The sequence below is a fragment of the Quercus robur genome, chromosome 4 (assembly GCF_932294415.1).
Source record: "Quercus robur chromosome 4, dhQueRobu3.1, whole genome shotgun sequence".
Taxonomy (NCBI): Eukaryota; Viridiplantae; Streptophyta; class Magnoliopsida; order Fagales; family Fagaceae; genus Quercus; species Quercus robur.
This window is the reverse complement of record NC_065537.1, coordinates 47,307,823-47,331,589: the sequence shown is the minus strand read 5'-3', so window position 1 is coordinate 47,331,589 and position 23,767 is coordinate 47,307,823. Positions and strand designations below refer to the sequence as shown.

Genomic DNA, 23,767 nt, shown 5'->3' with positions numbered 1-23,767 from the left:
CTGGATCTTTTCATTAGTAAGATCAAAATGAAATTTTTAAAAACAAGTACCATATTCAATGCATTAAAAACATATAAAGACCAGAAATGAATTCCCCCAACCCCCCGCACCCCCCCCCCCACCCCAAATACAAAAAAAAAAAAAAAAAAAAGTTACTTAAAAGGTATTTTTGCCCAATATTATATTATATATACTTCAATCAACCTTCATATTTAAGAGCTTATTTATAAATACGTTATTAATTTTAAGCTTGTCCTGTTTCGAAATCAAACCTTAAAGATAGGCTTGAACTCATTTACAAATCCATTTTTTCATGAAAATGTTTTACATGACTCTTAATGAAAAAGCTTTATATTGAAAAAAAAAAAAAAAAAAAAAAAAAAAAAAAAAAAAAAAAAAAAAAAACCCTTAAAAAGGATGAACCTTGCATGGATAAATGTATAATATCTCTAATTTGTTCTCTTACTGAGGATAATTTATGAACAATTATATTCTCCAAATTTTCAGCCACTGGGAACGATTTTATATATATATATATATATATATGTACTAATTGCTAATCTATGCGATGCATGGTATATTTAAATAAATATTAAAACTATCTTAAATATTAAAACTATCTAGTTTACTTGAAGGTACTATGACTTGAAAATGATAACAAAAAACTTAGGTTAAATGAATGCAATTCATATATAGTTAAATCCATTACCATAAAAGTGCTCTTACATTTGCCTTGATAAGTACTAATAATTATAGAAGACAAAAGAATTACTGCACAATATAAACATATAACTACTCTTACTATAGTGACTTCTTAAAATTATGCCTAAGCAATTGTGACTCCAAAAGTTCTTACTTGTAGACACTTTGAACGATCCTTTTTATATGAGATTAGTGAAAAAGGTTCAAATCATCATCATTATGTGCAAGGATTCAGTGGTAAACTGGTAATGATATGGAAGATGGACAAAAAACTTCTTCAAATTAGTTAATGAATATAGGTCCAACTAGATTACGATATAGGCCCATCATTATGTCCTCATATTGCAATAAGCAAACTAGATTACGATAATTGGTGAATGGAAAATGAATGTGGTGGAACCTGGGAAACTAATTTATAGGTTGAAAGTTGCAACTCTCATTTTCAAATAAGTGGTTGTATTTAATTTGAAAATTGCATAAGAAATTTAGAGCAAACCTTATTTTGGGTTCTTGAATTAGTTGGACCTGATTCTCAAAACTTTTATTTCTTACCCAACAATGCTAGTTTGATTCCAGAGAAGAAAACTTGTACCCCATTTAAGATAGAAAATTGTAAGTTTAAAAAAAGGTAAAGGAAAAAGCAAAGTGAACATGAGAAAAATGGAAGAGGAACATGCTACTATGTCTACACTATTCACATAAATCACCAACCCAAGTTGAAGCTTAATCCTATTTATAGGGAAGATGATATAATAACCACTACTTCTAGGATGCACGGATACTTAGTTTAGGGTGTCATATCTATGTCTTATCTGCCATATCATGTTATAATTTTTGAAAAATTGCTCGTGTCGTCATATCGTACCCCTACCCATGTTCGTGTCCGTGTCTGTGAATCCTAGCTTACTTGGGCTAAAAAGAAAAAAAAAAAAGAAAAACCATTTCTTAAATCTTTTTAAGTTCCAAAAGTGGTGTTTCCCCAATAGCCCAACACTATCATTACATCCCACAACCTCTTAATCATCTACTGTCACAATAGTCCATCCTAGGCAAACTTCCTCCTCACCTACTAAATGGGCTTTCAAAAAAGAAACACCTCATATTCCTATCATTCAAATGACTATCTATAGATAGAAGCTGAACCCAATGCAAGAACTTTATCCAACCCATTTAAATTACCCATAAAATTCAATTCAGACATTTCATCAAGCATGTGGAGTGCACTTTAAAGAACAGATAAATAACACCAAGAAAGTAAATTATCTTCTAAGCTAATGGCACAACAATGAGGAAGACCATAGTATCATACCCAAGAATTAATATAGCAGAGCAATATAGTTCATTGCTTTGTTAAATCTCTCTCTAAAAAACAAAACCCACAAAGTAATCCACAATTGCAAACCAAATTTATAGTGCATAGTGTCACTAACCAAGAAAAAAAATAATTAAACATGCATATTGGACAAGAATTACAAAAACCCAAATGAAAAAAAAAAAAAAAAAAAAAAAAAACGTACTTGATGGTGTAATAAAAAATGCCAACTCCTAAGCTCATCCATATGGTCCGTCCCAAGGACATGATGATGACATATGGCTTGTCCCAAGGTAAAGGTGATGACATATGGCTTGTTCGTCCAAGGTATTGTCCACAACATCAGTTGGACAAGCTTCATTCGTCCTAAACATGTTGCAGCTGTTCCTGTTTTCCTGTTAGGTTACAAACCACTCCCCCAATCAACAGTTATGAAAGTCAAACCCTGAAAACGTAACTTCCTTGGTGGTTAGGGAAGTTAACTCTGAATCCTCCGAACTCTACAATGGTAGGAGAAGGTAACTGCCTCTGGCAAGCAGTATATAAGAGTTCTACGAGAAGGTAATTCATTCAGACACTTTTCACAGAATACTCCCTTTTTATTTGGATTCACAAATTTACTGACTTTACCATCAGAGGACTTTTGGCCAATCTCCACTAGTCTCCTTTGACTTAGTACTTGTTTTTTCAAGGTCAAGCCCTAAGATCATCAACGCTCAAGACTTTCAACCTACTGATTTCCAAGGAATCATCAGTTGGCGTTGTCTGTGGGAAAGAGATTGTTTTGCAGTTTTCTTTTCCATGACAAAAGGTTGAATGGTTCGGACCAGATCGAAGGCTACTAGCCCAAGCCATTAGGGAAGCAGAGACGCTTCAAGCAACCTTCATCGCGATCGCCAATCTGCACCGGTTATGCAGACATCATCTGTCCAACATATGCAATCTATGGCGGCTGCAATGGCGGAGTTAACTCGCCAAAACCAAGAATTAAGAAGGGAGATTAATCTGAGAAGGCAGACACATGAAGAGCATGAAGGAGGAGGACAAACACAGAGTCAATATGATAGAGAAAACGTTGAAATTGGAAGTCAGTTAAGAGGTACCACTTCACGAACGGTGCCACACTTGAAAGAGGAGATGGACCAAATGAAGAAAGTCATGGAAGAAATGAAAGAGAATATGAGAAGGGCGAATCCTGTAGAAGATTTGGTCCACAGAACTGATTCCCCCTTTACGGCTTCCATCAACAGTCACCCTCTACCACCAAAGTTCAAGTTGCCTTCTCTGGATTCGTGTGATGGAACGCGTGACCCGTTTAATCACATTGCTACTTTTAAGACTACAATGTACCTTCAAGAGGTCCCTGATGAAATCATGTGTAGAGCTTCCCTACCACCCTTAAAGGTTCGGCACGAGTTTGGTTCAGTAAAATACCCCCGAATTCGATAAGTTCTTTTGAAGAATTGAGCAAGTTGTTTGTTAATAACTTCATTGGGGGACAGAGACACAAGCGTTCCTCGTCCAGCTTGTTAACCATAGAACAAGGAGAGAATGAGAGCCTGCGGTCATTCATCACTCGTTTCAACAGAGAAGCCCTGAGCGTGGAAGAGGTAGATGACAAGATTTTGTTGGCGGCCTTCCATAATGGGGTTAATTCTGACTTATTCATACATAAACTCTATGAAAAAGAGCCTTAGTCCATGGCTGAACTCGTCCATTCAGCCCAAAATTTTATGAATGCAGAAGACGCGATCATTGCTAAGAAGAGGAAGAGGTTTGAGAGAATAGAAGCAAACCCTACTCGTCAGTCCAAGTAAGGCTCTCATCCAAAGAAGGGACGGACAGAAGAAAAGAAAGACCGAGATAATAAGAAGCCTGGCTCTTTAGCATGGAGTCAACAATATAACCCTTTGAACATGCCACTTGAGCAGGTTCTTATGCAAATTAAGGATGATCCTTCCTTGAAGTGGCAGGAAAAAATGAAGGGAGATCCTAATAAGCGCAATAGGAATAAGTATTGTCGCTTCCATAAAGATCATGGGCATGATACAGACGAGTGTTTTGATTTAAAGTAGCAAATTGAGAATCTCATAAGGCAAGGGAAGTTGAGGAATTTCCTTGGACGAGACCATAAGGACGAGAAATTGAAAGGGAAGATAAAAGAATCATCACGACCACCGCTCGGAGAAATAAGAATTATCATAGAAGGAAGTTCGACAAGCCAGTCGTCCAAGTCAAAGAAAGCATATCTGAAGGTAGTGCAGAGCGTCCAACTTTCTGGACGATCACCAAGGGCAAGGTCCACGGACGAGCAAGCAATCACTTTTACGGACGAAGACGCCGAGAGAATTCACCACCCTCATGATGATGCTATCGTCATCACCTTGCTTATTACTGACTACATAACTAGAAGAGTGCTAGTGGACAACGGAAGCTCAGCAGACATTTTATATTATCCAGCTTTTTAGCAGATGAGGTTAGGATGAGACCAGCTCCGTCCAGTGAACTCCCCCCTGGTAGGTTTTGGTGGAATGAAGGTATAGCCTGTGGGCACTATTTCATTATCAGTGGTAGTGGGGGCATACTCGCAACAAATCTTCAAGGATGTAAAATTCCTTGTGGTAGATTGTTCATCCTCTTACAATGCCATAATTGAAAGGCCAACTTTAAATAGTTGGAAGGCTGTTACATCTACCTACCACCTATCGGTCAAGTTTCCAACAGAATACGGAGTAGGACAAGTACAAGGAGACCAACTAGCAGCAAGAGAATGTTACCTGGCCATGGATGGACAAGTTTAGACCATGAATATTGAAGAAAAGAGAGTTGTAGCAGAGCCCACGGAAACGTTGGAAGATATTTCCTTGGATGAGAATAACCCTGAGAGGTGTACCAGGGTTGGAGCAGATCTAGAAGAGAAGATTAAGAAGGACCTCATCCAATTCTTGAAGAAAAATATTGATGTGTTTGCTTGGAGTCATGAGGACATGCCGGGTATAGATCCTAGTGTCATTATCTATCGTCTGAATATATGTCCTTCCTCCAAGCCAGTGCGACAAAAGAAGAGGGTGTTTGCCCCTGAGAGAGATAATGCTATCAAAGACGAAGTTCAAAAGTTAATTGTGGCGAAGTTTATTTGAGAAGTGTACTATCCGGATTGGTTGGCCAATGTAGTAATGGTCAAGAAGGCAAATGGCAAGTGAAGAATGTGTGTAGATTTCATTGATCTAAACAAGGCTTGCCCCAAGGATAGTTACCCGTTGCCACGCATTGACCAATTGGTAGATTCCACTGTGGGCCACAAGTTGCTTAGCTTCATGGATGCTTTCTCTGGATACAATCAGACCAAGAGAAGACATCCTTCGTCACCAGTCAAGGCTTGTTTTGTTATAAGGTGATGCCCTTCGGTTTAAAGAACGCGGGGGTAACATACCAGAGATTGGTTAACCACATGTTTCGTCCGCAGATCGGGCGGAATGTGGAAGTCTATGTAGATGACATGTTGGTGAAGAGTCAGGATGAGGGAAGACATTTAGATGACTTGCAAGAAACATTTGACACACTTAGGCAGTACCACATGAAGTTGAACCCTAGCAAATGTGCTTTTGGAGTATCATCAGGGAAATTCCTTGGATTTATGGTCTCCCATAGGGGAATTGAAGCGAATCCTGACAAAATTCAAGCAATACTGGACATGAAGCCTCTGCAAAATACTAAAGAAATCCAGTCCCTCACCGGACGAGTTGCTGCACTTAACAGGTTTGTCTCTAAAGCTACTGACAAATGTTTGCCATTTTTTAAAGGTTCTTAAAAAAAAATTTGAATGGACCAATGAGTGTCAGAAAGCTTTCAAAGATCTAAAGGCGTATCTCACCATGGCTTCTTTGCTAAGTCTATTCGTGTTGGGAGAAGAGTTGTATTTGTACTTGGTAGTCACCCCGCATGCCGTAAGTTCAGCATTGATAAGAGAAGAAGACAGAGTGCAAAGGCCTGTGTACTATACAAGTAAGGCATTGAGGGGAGTGGAAGGATGATATCCACACATGGAGAAATTGGCCTTCGCATTAATAACAGCTTCCAGGAAGCTAAGGCATTATTTCCAAACTTATGTCATTAATGTCATGACGGATCATCCGCTCAAGAAGGCAATGAACAGACTGGAAGCTATAGGATGATTGATCCAATGGGCTGTCGAGCTTAGTGAGTTTGACATTAGATATCAACCAAGGTATGCCATAAAAGCTCAAACCCTAGCAGATTTCATTGCGGAGTTTACCCCAAATTATGATGATTTAGATGAGACAGAAAATAGTAAGAGATGGGTCGTCCATGTGGATGGTTCGTCTACTCGGCACGTAAGAGGGATTGGTGTGGTTCTACAATCCCCAGAAGGAGATAAACTGAAACACAAGGTTCGTTTGCAGTACCAAACAACTAATAATGAAGTCGAGTATGAAGCACTCCTCAAAGGGCTAGAATTGGCTAAGTCTGTGAAAGCCAAGTCCATACTCGTCTTGGAGGATTCTTAGTTGATTATGGGCCAAGTGAATGGTATATATGAGGCTAAGGAAGAACGGATGAGGAAGTACCTTAATAGGGTGATGCACCTTATGAAAAGATTTGAGGAAGCTGACTTCATTCAAATCCTAAGGGAGGAGAACGTGGAAGCTGATACCATAGTGAAAGAAGCCTCAGCAAATGAATCCATGGATGAATTTGATGAGATTCAGTATATGCCAAGTATAGATATCGCAGAAGTATAACAGGTAGAGAGTAGAGGAAATTGGATGACCTCGATTATATCATACCTGAAAGATGGACGACTTCCAGAAGGGAAAGACGAGGCCAGAAAGCTGAGAGTAAGATTGACTAGGTACGTTCTTATGGATGAGGTGCTATACAAAAGAGGTTTTTCTCAGCCTTATCTTAGATGCTTGGCTCTGGATGAGGCGAACTACGTATTGAGAGAAGTTTATGAAGGAGCGTGTGGCAATCACTCAAGAGCTCGGTCACTCATCCACAAGGTCGTCCGTGCAAGGTACTATTGGCCAAATATGCAAGCTGATGCTAAGGCATATGTCAAGGTCTGTGACCAATTCCAACGGTTTAGTAACGTCCCCAGGCAACCATCAGAATACCTCACCTCGATGATGGCCCTGTGGCCCTTTGCACAATGGGGACTAGACATTTTGGGTCCCTTTCCGTTGGGCACGAGGTAGATGAAGTTTCTAGTGATGGGCATTGATTATTTCACCAAATGGGTGGAAGCTGAACCATTAGCAAATATCACACAACAAAATGTTAAAAATTTCGTGTGGAAAAATATTGTGTGCAGGTTTGGAGTGCCCAAAGTACTAATATCTGACAACAGACGACAGTTTGATAATGCACTTTTTAAAGACTTCTGTGAGCACTTTGGAATTCAAAATCATTACTCTTCACCCGCCCACCCACAAGCAAACGATCAGGCTGAAGTTGCTAACTGATCCTTATTGAAAATCATCAAGACTCGACTTAAGGGGGCAAAGGGGGTATGGCCAGATGAACTATGAGGTGTTCTATGGGCGTACAGAACGACGGCGAGAACCCCTACAGGGGAAACTTCTTTCAAGCTAGCCTATGGAAGTGAAGCAGTCATACCTGCAGAAGTGCACATGGCCAACCATAGGGTGATGATGTATCAAGACAAGAATAACGAGGAGCAACTCCATTTAAACCTCGATCTAATAGGCGAGGTAAGGACGGACGCAGAACACAGGATGGCAAGGTATAAAAACCTAATGGCTAGGCAGTATGATGCAATGGTGAAGCTGAGGCGATTTAACATAGGAGACCTCGTCCTGAAGAAGGTTTCTTTGGCAACCAAGAACCCGGCTCATGGGAAATTGGGACCTAATTGGGAAGGACCCTATAGAGTTATCAACTATAAAAGGCAAGGATCATACTACTTGGAAGCCCTGGACGAGAGAAAATTGGAGCATCCTTGGAATGTTGAACACCTGAGGAGGTACTATCAGCATAAGTGCTAGCCTGGACGAGTGTTACTATGGATGAGCTTGGAGCCTGTTTGTTTACTTATGTTCTACTTATGTTTAATAATGCTGCTACTTTATTATTCATGTTGTGTTTATGAACAAAGTTATGGATTTGTTAAACTCCCTAGAAGGCATTTGCTTCTAAGTATATGCCTCGTTTGTGAACAATATTTATGACATGTGCATAATGTTGTGTGAATCTTAGTTTTTATGCTATTTTTTGTTCAAATTAATTCATAAGAAGGCTGAAAAGCCCAAGACAAGCAAATTCTTTGGACGTGGAGATATAACGTCAATAAGCTTTCCTAAGGGCAAAGCAAAGTAGAGCAAGGCATGCTCGTCCAAGTAAAGGACGAGGAAAAAACTTAGCTTCCCCGAGCAAAACACAGCAAGTTCAGAGGATGTTCGTCCGTATAACGGACGAGGTAAAACGCAATGCATGTTCAACCCGTGGATGAGGAAATGCATAAGCAAGTGTTTAACTTATTGATTAAGATGCCTACTACAACAGTCCAGTTTATGGACGAGTGAAAAGTTGTCTTATCTTCATTAAAGGTGAAAACCTTCATTAAAGATGAAAACCAGCTAAGTCCAAGGACGAGTAATGCTGAATTATTATCTCACAAACAAATTACACTTGGTGAAAATAAAAAATATTAATGACCAATGGACGAGCTAAGCTTGAAATCTATTGTTTATAAAAATAAAGCTTCTGTTCATATCATGATAAAAGAAAAATAACATTCATTCAGATTGTTCAAGGGCGGACAACCAACGTCCAAACACCCTTATGAAAGTAAAGCCAAGTGTTGATAGCCCATCCTAAAACTATGGATGAGCTTAGTGTACTTCAGTTACATTAAAAGGTCCCAAAACTAAGGACCAAAAAAAAAAAATAAAATAATAATAATAATACAAAGGTAATCAAAAGATTTAGGCAGGGAGTGCATTAATGTTAGGATCGTCCTGGGTCAGCTGAGTGGTAGCATCGTCCTCCACATTGACATCCTCGGAGTTGGCCTGAAGAAGAGAGCTAGTTGCAGCAGCAAGCTTAAGCTTGATGGAGCTAAAGTCCACTTCAAGGAAGTTTTCCATAGCATCCATTCTAAAATCTTCAAAGCCTGCTGCGTAGTGTTCATCTAGACGATCAGTATATTCATTGGACGCCTTGAACTTAGCAACTGCATCTTCTTTTGCCTGGGAGAGAAGAGTACTCAACTCGTCATTCTTTTTCTGTAACTGATCAAGATGAGTATCTTTCTCAACTACATTGGTTCTCAACTCTCCAATCAAGTTTTTCTGCTCCGTCACTTCCTCCTTAGCTTTGGCAGCCACCTTAGCCTATTTCTTGCATTCGTCCCTTATCTCTTGAATTCTTGTCTCTAGCAAGATCCTCATCTTATCCAATTCAGTGGCTTGCTTGGACACTGTAATAAATTTTGACATGCCCTGCAAAAAGACATCCAAAATTTGCTGATTAGACGAAGAAAAATTATGGGATAATAAGGATGAGACAAAAAGTACAGTCAACACACCTTAAAAAGATCATAAACACCTGAGTGCTCAAAATCCTTTAGGGACATGTCATAACAAGCAGTTATGTCCTCGTCCTTCATAGCTTCTCCAAAACGTTCCCAAGCCAAGTCTTCATTTTCAATAATATTTGTGGGAACCCTGGGAGGAAGATAGGACGAAGCAGGTGCAGTCGTCCTGGGCGGAGAAACCTTGGACGGGGTAGTCTCAACTGGAGTGGACGAGTCAACATCAACTATATGCACGGGAGGCTGGGATTGAGGAAGCTTAGGTTTAACCACTTGGGACGACCCATGCTTAACCCTCTTCTCTCGTCGACTATCTCGTCGGCTGGGAAGACTTCCCAAATCAATTTTCTTTGACAGGGATTTCCTTTTCTCCCCAAGCGATGGACGAGTTTGGGGTTGGGCCTCAAGACGACCCTCCTCACCCATAATCTCCTTTCCTTTGTTTTTTTTCATTGTTGCCATTCCTAAAAAAAAATAACTAAAATAGAACATAAATATTGTAGTATTTATCTAAAGTTCAAAAAAAAAAAAAAAAAACTTAAAAAAACTTACTTCTTCGTATTGTGATCTTGTGTGCAAGTGCTTCGTCGGACGGATTAGGACCTAATCCCCACTTGGCAAGACGTCTGAGCGTGACCAAGGAATGGAAGCTCCTATCCACGTGTAGACGAGCCCTATGAACACAGTCTTGATAAAACTTACTTAAAGAAGGTCGTTCAACAGCTGTAAACAAACAAGTAAAAAAAATTAGAATATGAAAGAAAGAGAACAAAATGAAGAAAAAAGGGGAGGGACTTACCTTCAGGACGAAGGTTCCCTAGATCCCCGGTGCAACGACCAAAGATGTCCTGGCCAACATCCATAGGATTCCCAGCCCAGAAACCAGAGACGAAGAAATATTCCTTCTTCCAATTTCTATCAAATGGGGCCAAAGACTTGATCAATCTACAATCTGTACCCCTAACTATGAATTGATAAAAGCCAAGGGACTGATGTATTTATGAGGGTTTGTAATAATAGAGGAACTCGTCCACGGCAAGAGGACGGTCCCCTCCAAAGACTTCCCTCCATAAAATTTGCATGGAGACAATTAATCTCCATGCATTAGGATTGAATTGACATACTCCTAAACCTAACCTAACTAACAATTCCCTAGCAAAAGCGTTCAAAGGTAACCTTAAACCCTCCAAAAAATAAGCCTTAAAGACGCCTATTCTAAAGTGGGGGTTGCAGCACCATTCTCCACAGACGAGCAACCTAGGGTTAAGCTCATCCGGAATTTGATTCCTCTTCCTAATATTGTTTAGTCTTTGTTCATCCGTCTTAGAAGGGATGTCTATCGCACAACTATAGACAGTGATCTCCGCCTCGTCCAAAGGACTAGACGGAGGGACATTGGACGAAGTACCATCCTGAGACCCTGAAACTTTCCTAATTTGTTCTTGTATAACTTCTAAAGGAAAACTGGGGACACCAGAAGTATACCCCTCGTCTGTAGAGCTTCCCCCACTACTGCTATGACTAGTGCTATTGTTGGAACTATTATAACTAGTTGAGTCACGGTACTTGTCTATAGCTTTTTCTGTGCTATTACTAGACGAAGAAATAGACATTTTTTCTGAAAAATGAAGGAAAACCTAAAGACGAGAAAGGAAAGAATACCTGGCTCTAAGACGGAATGAAGCTACGAACACGAAGGAACTTTTAGACGGAGCTCTAGACGAGAAGTGTCTGGGAAGAAAAATTTTAGAAATGTGAAGGGTAGAGAAGGAATTCCACTATTTATAGACAGCTGACTTGGGCAGTCGAAATGACACAACCAACTAGGATATGACACGTGGCTTACCCCTCGAAAAAATAAATTGACGAGACTAGTTATCAGTAAAATTTTGACACGTGGCACGTACAGCTGTAGACATTAAGTACACAAATCCTTTAGACGATCCATATGACTACACATCCTTTAGACGATCCATGTGGATGAGGGGGTAACTGATGGTGTTATAAAAAATGCCAACTCCTAAGCTCGTCCATATGGTCCGTCCCAAGGACATGATGATGACATATGGCTCGTCCTAAGGTAAAGGTGATGACATATGGCTTGTTCGTCCAAGGTACCGTCCACAACATCAGTTGGACGAGCTTTATTCATCCTGAACATGTTGCAGCTGTTCCTGTTTTCCTGTCAGGTTACAAACCACTCCCCCAATCAACAGTTATGAAAGTCAGACCCTGAAAAACGTAACTTCCTTGGTGGTTAGGGAAGTTAACTCTGAATCCTCCGAACTCTACAACGGTAGGAGAAGGTAACTGCCTCTGGCAAGCAGTATATAAGAGTTCTCCTATGATAAGGTAATTCATTAAGACACTTTTCATAGAATACTCCCTTTTTACTTGGAATCAGAAATCCACTGACTTTACCATCGGAGGACTTTTAGCCGGTCTCCTCTGACTTAGTACTTGTTTTTTCAGGGTCAAGTCCTAAGATCATCAGCGCCCGAGACTTTCAGCCTACTGATTTCCAAGGAATCATCAATACTAATGATGCCAACAATCGTCAGTAAGTCACACAGTGCTCACATGCTCGAGACAACACCTGCGAAACAAAAACAAATAAGACTCTAGGAGAGTACCGGTGTGGTACTAGCCAAAGACCCTCTGAAGGTTAAGTTAGAAAGCTTTTGCAACTCTAGAGTGCCAAAGATGGAGAAATTATGCATACCTTAGTTTGTGAAGGTTTTGGGGTTTTTATAGTAACCTAAGGTTGACATCCGTTCCTTGGTTAAAAAGATGTTTCCTTGTAGGAGAGATCCTCTTTAATTCACATATTTTGCGGAATCATTTCCTTGTAGGACTCCCCTTGATTAGGGTAAATCATAGGGAATAGGATATTTCCTTATATACTCATGCGTGGAGGTCAAGTAAGGCCATGTCAAACTTGTTAAAGATTTGCTTATTCCTTTCACCTTTCTTCCATCAACTTCTTATCCCGTCTATGTACTCTAGTTGTCTCGTTCAAATGTTTGTTGACTTCAAGGTGCAACCATCAGCTTTGAGGTGGAACTGTCGACTTTATCCTGTCATTGTTGGGCTGTGAACGTGCAAGTGAGGCTAACGAGTTCATTAGGACCGTCGCCTTTGCCTAATATGGATGAGTTTATTAACAAGACAAAATTACTCTTATCATTTGCCCCCTACTCCATAGCCCCGTTGGCTTCAGCCAACGGGTTATGGAGTTCAATTTGTAATTTATTATTATTATTATTATTATTTTCATTTATCCAAAAAAGAGATGGCATTTATAGGTGATTCCTCGAGCAGCCTTTATTACATGCTCGGACATGTGGCTTAAGTGGGTTGGCCTCGTTTCTAGACGAGGCTGTCGCTTCGTCTTCCGTGCCTTTTCGCCCTATATACATATCACTTCCTTCCTCATTTTCTCCTATTTCATCATCGTTGATCTTTGTTAAGGTCCAAAATTTCACAAGAAAGCTCATTCCATGAAAAGTAAAAAAGACCCAATTTGTGCAGCAAGAAGAATCAACATCAAGGCCCTATGTATGTTCAGATTTCCAGCAAAAAGGCCATTAAAAAATCCAGCAAAATCCAGTGAAAGAACTGGGTCGGGATACTCAGAGGCTACTAGAGGCTTGGGATCCTCGGGATGTGCAGCATAACTAACGTGGGATTGAGACAGCTTAAAAGGGGTACCCCAAAATACAAAAAACGAAAAACAGATATGTCCTTCTCAAGCACCCAATGGTGCAGCAAAGAACCAGAAAGCTTGGAGAGTGACAATTCATGAACAAAAGGCCAGTACCTCGGGAAACCTAGAATGAAGAACTATAAGGGGAAGTGGCTGGGAAAACTTACAACCCAGTAAAAATGGATTTTGCTTACTTGGGAAAATGACAGCAAGGACAGCCAAAAAAGCTGAGTCTAAAAGGTAAAAAGCCTTGAAAGAAGAGAGGGTGAAGTTTAGCTTTCCAAGGACACCCCAGAATGGAAAGTCAGCAAGTGGCTTTTAGGAAAACACAACTAAAAGATGAAAATTATGAGAAACAGAGAAAGAATCAGCTATCAGAATGGCTGGCACAACAGGGGTGTTGGTACCCAGGAAGCCAATGGGGGAGAATTAGTGGTACCCTGAACCCTAAAATGACACTATAAAAGGGGAAGGGAGCCAACATTGGAAGGGGGATTCAGTAATAGGGAATCAGAACAAGAATCGTTGAGAAAACTCTGTCAAAAACTCAAAGAAAGTAGAAAACAGGGCCCGGTATCCTAGAAACAGCCACTATAGAACATACTTGGATTCAAAGGGATTCAAACTTTACAAGTCTTAGAGACTTAGATAGCCATCTAAGTCTGCAATTTTTGAGCTTATTTGGACCTTGTAATACATCTTAGTGAGCACATTGTAATCCACAATTAAGAAAAATAATGAAATATTTCATAGTGATTGGAGGATCCTTAACAGTTATTTTGTGTGTTTCTTTATTACATTGTTTTCCTTTTGCTTTTTTCTTGCTGTTCAATACATATATTCTAGCTTGCTAGTTTTCCTTTTACTCAGCCAAAAGCAGAGTCTTTTTACTGGGGTCCTCACTTCAACTTGGGCCTTGGACACACTTAGCCTCTAAAGAAACATATGCCAAAATATGCACACATCAGATATCACTCTCTCCCACAAAAATCCTTCTCACCTAACTATCTTGGAAGGCAATGCCCAAGCAAAACCACTTGGACTTGAGTTCCAAATCCCATAAGTCTTGTGCAAAAGCACTAAGTCTGTGAGAATTGGGGCCAGGATCCTTGTGGCTAAATCATTCTCATGAAATTCATTTACATATATGTATATGTATTAAAATGTATATCCTAATCTAAGAAACTAACAATTATTTGAAGATATGTGTATTGTATAGGGTGTTCTTATGTAGGACCTATAGAGATAAGGGAAATGACAAAACTCCATTGCATAATAAGCATGGAGAAAGATCGTGTAGTCCAGAGAATCAGCATTCTGGGTTCTTACAGGCCTAGTACCCTTAGAAACCACGACAATACGCTTGGGATATCACAACAGTACGCCCGGGGTACCAAGTGAAGGTATTTTTTTTTAAATGTTTACACAATAAAAGATAAGCCTTAAATATTATATTTTAATCTCCTTCTCACTGTGAATATTATGAATAATTATTTTACTTGTTTCGAAAGAGTAAAGAGTCATTTTATAACACTAAAACACTTATAATGGTATTTTATTGCTTATACACTACAAAAAACATTGCTATTTGCGACGAAACTTTTTCGACGATTACAAAAAGCCATCGTAAAAACTAGCTTTTTCGACGGCAAGTTTCTTCCATCGACAATGACTCGTCAAATATCAACACATTTGTGACGGCAAAATAAGTCTGTCGAAAATGCTTATTATTTTTGTCGAAAATGTGATTTTTTTTTGTGGAGGGAAATGTTCCCGCCTTACCTTTTACGACGGCATAAAAATATTTGTCGCTAATAAGGTATTATTTATGACGACTAAACAAAAACCGTCGAAACTATTAACACTTGCGACGGCTTTGGTACATCAAAAATACAAAATATATATTTTTTATGGTATTAGTATTTGCGACAAACCATCTTCCATCGTAAATATAAAAGAGGGTATTATTTACAACGACAGAAGAAACACCATCGACACTATTAACACTTGTGATGGCCTTTGTGCATCGAAAATGCAAAATATATATTTTTTATGGTGTTATTATTTGCGACAAATATGATTCCATCGTAAATATAAAAAAGGTATTAGTGACAGATAGGAAGCCATCGAAAATGTTAAAATATTTTGGAGGGAAAATTGCTCCTTACTTTTCACATTAGTGACAACATTTATCCATCGCAATTTTTTTTTTTTTATCTAATTGAGTTTGTATTTACGACAAACATGCTAACTGTCATAAATAGTTAATTTGCTTTAAAAGAAATAATATATACTTTATAATTTGGCAGCAAATTTTTTTTTCCTTTACCGCCACCCCTTCCCTCCTACCCTCATCCCCACTCAAAATTTAGAATTTGGCAACAAAAAATTTAAAATTCAGATCATCCAAAAAAAAATTAATTTTTACTTTAAAATTTTATAATTGACCCTTATAAATTTGTCAAAAAAAATTCAAAAAAGAAAACAAAGTTAGTACAACAATGGGAAAAAACCCATCTTCTCAAAAAAAAAAAAAAGGGGGTTAAAAAACCCAAAAAATATAGGAAATTCCTTTCAAGTAAACCTATCCCTAATCACAAAACAAAACAAAAAAAGCCCAAATCTGTCTTCCTCAACAAATCCCTAATTTTCAGTACAAAAACCAAAAAACCAAAAAATAAAAAACACAACACTGTCTTATAGTTACTCTCTTGTGCCGTCAGTATCTTTGCTTATCTCTACACCATCGTTCTCCATACTTGCCAGAATCCAATTGCCTTGCTAAGCCATCTTGTGTCATAACTAGATTTAAAATTTGACTATTGGTTTGAAAGAATATGAAAAAATATTGGTTTTGACAAATTTTGAGCTCAATCAAACGGTTGGATGAGGAGAACATGACCCACTCACCAAGAAAATGTTAATGGGATGTCAAGTGGAAATTTTTTTTTCCCGTCAAATGGGGTGGTTTTGCCAAATAAAATACTTAATTTTTTTTAGTAGTTATTATTGGTTATTAATTTGGTAGTTTTTATCGATATATGAGATAACGACATGCATCCATCATGTGCCAAACTCATATTCAAAGTTTGACAATTATATTGAAAGAGTGGGGATTGTGTCAATGGGGTTAATGGTGTATTTCAGCCATTTTGGATGGTCAGATTGTGTTAATAGGGTTCATCAAAGTTTTTTAGTGGGTGGGTACAACGACACATGTCCATCATGCAACTAGATGGAGATCCAAAATTTGACCGTTGGATTGGTAGAATGCGGTGAAATATTTGATTTTGTAAATTACAGTGACAATCCAACAGTTAGATTGTGAGAACAGAGTAATCAAATCTTATGAAACTTTGTTAAAGTCTATTAGACTTGGTCAATCTTTTGTTAAATTCAAAGTCAGCTCCAAGTCCACTGAATTTGATAAAATTAGGTTGATCAAGGAGGTTTTAAGTGGGTTTTGAATATTGGCCAGTGTTTTAAGGTTTTTTTTGGTTTTCATGCCTTTATCTGTGTCAAGTTTTAAAATGCCAAAGTCAAAAGTCAAATTTGACCATTGGATTGAAATAGTAGGATAAAATATTGGTTTTGATGAATTATGAGCTCAATCGAATGGTTGGATTAGAAGAAAGTAACCAATCAAAATTTCTTGATATGTTGGTACAACAACATATGTCCAAAAATGCTCTAGACTCAATTCCAAAATTTGTCCTTTGGATTGGAAGAATATTTTAAATACTCTTTAAATAAATTTTTTTTAAGAATATTTTAAAAATGCGGTTTTGACTGATCAATCGCTATTTAGTTATACATTTAACCAAAAAAAAAACGATATTTAGTTAAACATGGCACATATTTATCCTTTCATTTAAAATGACAATGATTCTTATACTGCTATTCTAAGATTTTTCTTTACACGTCCATACTAGAGCTACTTCATAGGTCTTAGCATACAACATTTTTAATATTAATTAAAAAAAAATTGGTTAATGAGATTTCAAGTGAAAAATGTTTTTTTCCTGGGGTTGTTTTGCCAAATAAAATACACAATTTTTTTTTTTTTTAATATTGAGGTTATATTTTCGTACAAAAAAATCCACCTATGCAATATTGAGGATGTATTTCCCTGACTTTTGAAACTTCCTATTTGAGATGGAATAAAATTGCAACATAGGTTAAAATTTTCTTTACCGCCACCCCTTCCCTCCTACCCCCACCTCTCTCAAAATTTAGAATTTGGCAGCAAAAAATTTAAAATTTAGATCATCCAAAAAAAATTTAATTTATACTTTAAAATTTTATAATTGACCCTTATAAATTTGTTGAAAAAAAATTCAAAAAATAAAATAAAGTTGGTACAACAATGTTAACAAACCCATCTTCTCAACAAAAAATAAAAATTTTAAAAACCCAAAAAATATATAAAATTCCTTTTAGGTAAACATATCCTTAATTACAAAACAAAACAAAAAAAAAAGCCCAAATTTGTCTTCCTCAACAAATCCCTAATTCTCATTACAAAAACCAAAAAACAGAAACATAAAAAAAAAAAAAAAAAAGAAACGCAACTCTGTCTTGTTACTCTCTTGCGTCGTCAGTATCTTTGCTTGTCTCTACACCATCGTTCTCCATACTTGCCAGAATCCAATCGTCTTGTTGAGCCACTGGTATCACTTACTCTATCTCACTCTCTTTGTCTGCACTTTAGTTTTTGGTAAAGTTAAAGTTATACTGCGTACCGGTTAAATGAATCACCTCAATAGAGATATAGTGATAGTGGATGGTTGGGTAGAATGAATGGCTGAAATTTATTTTGATTAAAAAAATATATTTGAATGAATGGTTGGTGTTTGATGTGGATATATAATAATATAATATTGATTAGTGTACCGTTGACTATTTCATTGTCTGTAAATTTGCAAGGAGACTAGAATCTCTTATTGAGCACTTTTCAATAATTTAAGCATTTGTTTTGTTAAAGCTGTGACCCTATAATAATAGTATTATAATGATAATATTTGTCTTATAGATATATAATAATATAAGGAGTACTGTAAAAAGTAACTTTAGTTTTTTTCTTTTTTGGCTAAACTTTAGCAATCTGTTGAAGCTATACATGTTATTTATATATAATTATTTAATTAAATTAGTGGATCTCTAAAATTTGATTAAGCTTTTCATGTTAGTTAGTTTACAATAAATTTAGAGGTGGTGTTGTTAAGTTAATTTTTTGGTTTTTAACTTTTATAATAAGTTAATCTATCACATTTTTTTTAATCTTTATATTGATATTTCTAATATGGTCCTTGGTTTTAATTATGTTTTTGTTGATTAAATAATTACAACTTATCAATGATGTGGCTTTCTTTTTAACTACGTTACAGGTGAAATGGCAAAGAAAAGTAAGAAGCGAGCTATAAAACAAGCAAGAGATAAAGGTGATAGTGGTAGTCAATCACAAGTTACACCTTCATCATCTGAGTCACCAACTAATGAAGCACTTGCTTCTTCTAATAGTGTGATTAATGGGGGCAGCGAAGGTAATACTTAATATTTTCCTAAAGTTTATATGCTAATATATCAATTTTATGCTTATAGCTTATTTATTTATTTTTACTTATTCCATTATTGGTAGGATCTACTGTACAAAAGAAAAGAGGTCGGGGAAAGGCTAAGGGTGTTTATCCAGGTCATAACCGCAAGTGTGAGATACATGACAGAAGGTCTTTTTTCCCTATTTTTTGGTTACTTTAATCATTTATTTTTTAGTGCTTACATTTCATTTATATGTAATATTTTACATGCTTTGTGTTTCTTTCATTTTATTAGATTCATAGAAAAGAAAATACCCCAAGAGATTACTATTAAGTTCCACCAAAACATTACTAGGCCATGGACAACTTTTTCAGAATACCCTAAAGAACAACTGAATATGCTTTATGAGTTATACAAAGAAGCAAAATTTGAGACAAATGACTTAGTTCTTGAGAGGGAGGTATTTGATGAGCATGTCAAACGACACTATCCTGATTGGATGTGGCACCTTAGGAAACACTGTGTAACAAATAAAATTCCTCAAAAAGAATGGTACAAGCATCCCCATGATGATGTAACTCCAACTATTTGGAAAGAGATGTGCAACAAATGGAATAATGGCAAGTGGCAAGTGATTATAAAATGAACTTTATTAACAGTTTTTTTTTTAATAATTTTTTTTTTTGTAAAATCTTTCTTAGAAGCACATGTTTGATAATTAACTCATTTAGTGTATTTTTTTTCATGTAACCAGGAAAAGAGTGATAGAAACAAAAGAAATTGCATAGAAAATCAAGCTATCATTGCGACTACAGGTTCTGTACCAATGGCTAAGCGTAGAAAAGAATTGGTATGATAAAATTGCCATGTTAAATTTCTATAACATTAGTTCGTATATTGAATTGATTTATCTTATGATTTTCCTTTTAAAATGGTCATAGGAGGAGAAGAATGGATGTGAACCAAGTCCAATCGAATGTTTCAGGTCGATGCATATGAAAAAGGATGGTGTTACTTTTGCTAGTGAAAAAGCACAAAAATTATATGTAAGTTATTATTATAACTATTATTATTTTTAAATGTCTTTTTGAATTTAAAGTTTGTATATATCTAATAACGGAATAAATCTTGTTTTAGGAAAAAATGGATGCAAGGAAATCAGAGGTTGCATCTCAAGGTGAGATTGTTAATGATAGTCAAATATTCTTTGAAGTGACTGGACCTCCTACTCGTGGTCGTGTGCTTGGCATGGGTGCTGGTGTCAAGCCTAGAGATGTGTATGGCCCAAGTTCATCTAGCCAGTGTAGTAAGCGATGTCAAGTGGATCGCTTAAAAGAAAAGGAGGATTTTGAGCTTCGTTTTAAAGAATCAGAGGATAAAAATTCTGCTGAGAAAATGAAATTGCAGGGAAAAATCAATCAATTGAAAGAGGAAATGCCTAGTATGATAAGGTTTGCTTTGGAAAAGATGGGCTTTAATTCTATGCAAGAACCTACTACACAGGTATATTTATATATTTTTCAGTATAATCAACATTAATATTTTTTGCTATTTTCTTGAGGTTGTTGAAATAAGTTGTAAAGTTGCTCATTATGGATTTCAATTATTTGGATCGCTAAATTTAGATTAAAAATTTTTTATTTAAATTAGTATATCTTTACCTATCCATGCAAAGTACATGATTTGTAGTGTTTGTTATGAAAATGTTATTAATGTGACTATTGGTGGCAAATTTATTCTTTGAAGTTCTCATTCACAAGAGAACTACAAGGTTCTTGTTAGTAAGGATCTTGTATTCTTTGATGTTGATAATACCATTGTTATTCATTGTGGGGATTGTTGTTGATGTTGTTAAATTAATACGTTTCAATATCTTTACTATGTATTGTAAATATAATTTGCATAGTAATAATTTTTTTTTATACTTATTTAGTTTAATCAAAATATTATAGACCAATGCTGGAGAAGGAAATCAAAATGTGGACGAAAATACAGAAGATGACTCTGAGGAGGAAGATGACTGTGAGGAAGAAGATGACTCCGATGGCTCTCAGAAGGAGAATACTGACTCAGATGATGATTGATCTTCCAATATTTATGTTTTCAAGTTTGGTGAAGGATATTATAGCTTTCATTTAGACGTTTTAATTAAAAAATTTTATTCTATTTTATAGATGTTTTAATATTTTTTTCTATTGCATTATGTACTAATTAGGAGGAATCGCATTTTGCCTTGAGGAGATTTATGTGACTTGCGCACAACTTGGTTCATAATCAGCCCCTATTTAGCTGCGGTGAACCAAGCCCAGTCTACCAAAACAACAAGTAAAGGGCCCAGGATCCTTATTAAAGGGCCCAGGATCCTTGTTTCTACTTGGGCCTGGGTATTGTCCAAAAAGGACCCTTACAATCTTCAGAGAGAGAGCTCGTCACTTCGAGAACTTTGCTCACGTCATCTTGCTGATCTCATTGCCTTCGTTGTCATCCTTTTGTTGAGACTGTCACCTCTCAAGGAATCGTCTACTAACTTGTTAAGTCACCTTTTCTTTTATTTCATCCTATATTTGATCTTTGTTTTTCTAGTTAATCGTTTAACTCTTTTAGAGAGGCCATCAACTTAGGTTCTTAGAATACCTCCATTGCTTGTAGATAAATAGATGTCTAGAGAAGTGACGAGTGAGCAGTCGTCAGTCTGTGAAGGAGTGGGCTACAATGAGGTCTTCCAAATAGGTCATGAGCCCGACGAGGGCCTTTCCTAGTCATCAGAGAGGGAAACGTCAGCCCATTCTCCTGACGAGGAAGTGGAAAGTTATGTTGGAGAGGAAAATGAGGAAGATGAGATAGATGTGGTAAAGGATGAAGGTGATGAAGGAGGAGAGGAGGGAGAGGATAACAAGGATGAGGGTGAAGCTGATGAAGGAACCCTCGAAGGTGGAAGTTCAGGAAGCCCTGGGGATAGGCATACCCGTCCATTTATCCTCCTCAATAATTGGACTATCAATGACTTCTTGCTGACGATGATGGCCAACATCTTTAAAATATGAGGAATCGTTAACAAATACCTGACCATATCCCAATCTGTCTCCCTAGAAAATTTGAGAAGTCCTACTCAGGGAAGACTGCGGACGTCAGCATGTAAGATGCCATGTTTGCAACAGGACTAAGGTTGCCACTGATAGCGTTGCACCATCAGTTGGATGATTTTCTTGGGTTGTTCGTCAGCCAGATCGCTTTAAACGCTTGGAGGATCTTCATAGGGATTGAGATTTTGTGGGGTCATCTGAGTGGTGGGAACCATTAATTGTAGTTGGACGAGTTCTTTTGTTGCTACAGACCTCAGCACATCATCTTGTCCCAAGGAATATACCACTTTGCTGCGTGGAAGAAAGGGTTAAGGCGCATGGAAGAAAGGGTTAAGGCTTGTGTCAGACATGCCCGACTCTAACAGGAATTAGAAGGGTAGATACTTCTTTGTTCAGGGGTCGGATTAAGTATGCCGTCCAGAAGAGTGGGCTACAATGCCCCATGGTTTTGACAATACTTGGGGTATTGTCAAAGATTCAGGTTTAGCACCGTCAGTTTTTACTTTTAACTTTTTTCATTTATTTATTAAGTGTTTTAAAGTCGTTGTTTTCCTTTTTCAGCCAGTGGTCGTCCGAACATAACTGATGAGCAGGAGGCCTTTATTCGTCGGGTTCTTGAAATCCTATTTGAGCAATGGAAGTGAAGGGATTTGATCACCCTTGATACGCTACACCATATAATGGTGGTCCGGAGATGACACCTATAGCTCGTAGATTAAATACTTACTCTTATTGGCGTAAGTTGCTTATTTCTTTCCGTCGTTTTTTCTTTTTGGTCGTCCCTTGGTCTAACTTTCATCACTTTTCCTTTGCAGAAATGGAGGCAGCCAGACAGAGGGCGCAAGTGAGGGCAGCCGCTGTGCACAGGAAAGAGGAAGAAAATAAGGCGAAGAGGAAGGAGGGGGCATCCTCGTCAGCCCCCAAGGTCGTAGGAAAAGGGATGCCAAAGAGGAAGGTTGATGGGAAGGATGACCATCCTCCCAAGAAAGTGTCTGTCACCCCTGGGGATAAGCTCCCTAAGAAGCTGTCGCCTTCCAAGCCAAGCTATGGAGCAAGCAAGGGATTAATGACGACGTCAGGCCCCGTCACTCAGGGGCCTGATCATCGTCTTCTTACTCACAAGGACTACATCGTTGAGGTGATTGAGTCAATCATCAAGGATAAGGACGTGGATCCTTGCGCTGACAAATGACGGAGGAGCTAGGGGCGTCAGGCCTTTTGACCTTGCCCAGGTACGTTTCTTTCTTTTTTCCTTTCTTTTTTATTTAGGTGAAAATGCACTTTTGGTCCCTACATTTTGGGCCTTGTTACAATTTGGTCCCTAAATTGATTTAGGTCCTAGGTCAGTCTCTGATTTTCAAAAATCTTTTTTAAAATAGTCCCTACCGTCAACCCAGTGACAGAAAATGCTGAGGTGGCAAATGGCGTGTCCTACTTGCTGACATGACGCTGACATGGATATTAAAATATTATTAAAAATACCACGTTAGCATCCATGTCAGCGTTTTAATGACAAGTCAGCATTTTAATTAATAAAAAAATAAAAATAATTTTAAAAAATTAAACTGAAAAAATTCAAAATCAAAAACAAAAAAAGATAAAACTTTTTCAATTCTCTCTGTCTGTTTTTTTTTTCTTTTTTTTTTCAGATCCTCTCTTTCTCTGTCTTTTCCATTCTCTTTCTCTGTCTCTTCCATTTTCTCGTTGGCCACGCAGACGATGTGAGAATGAACTCCGGCAAGACCATGACGGACTTGGTGGTCCCCAATGGAACCTCCAGCCGGATCGAGCAGCGGATCGTGACGATCACGCGCTTGTTGTTCGCGTTGGTTATGCCCGAATCTCTGAAC

General features: G+C 37.6%; 1 protein-coding gene across 1 annotated transcript; it reads left to right on the top strand.

The window, feature by feature from the left end:
• Positions 1 to 18,643: 18,643 nt before the first annotated feature.
• On the top strand, positions 18,644 to 20,918 carry LOC126722015 (ATP-dependent RNA helicase drs1-like). Its single transcript, XM_050425154.1, has 7 exons — positions 18,644 to 18,839; positions 18,935 to 19,022; positions 19,129 to 19,465; positions 19,589 to 19,684; positions 19,776 to 19,880; positions 19,972 to 20,337; positions 20,787 to 20,918. The coding sequence occupies exons 1-7, from the start codon at positions 18,689 to 18,691 to the stop codon at positions 20,916 to 20,918; spliced, it is 1,275 nt and encodes a 424-aa protein (XP_050281111.1). The 5' UTR covers positions 18,644 to 18,688.
• The last annotated feature ends 2,849 nt before the right edge of the window (positions 20,919 to 23,767 follow it).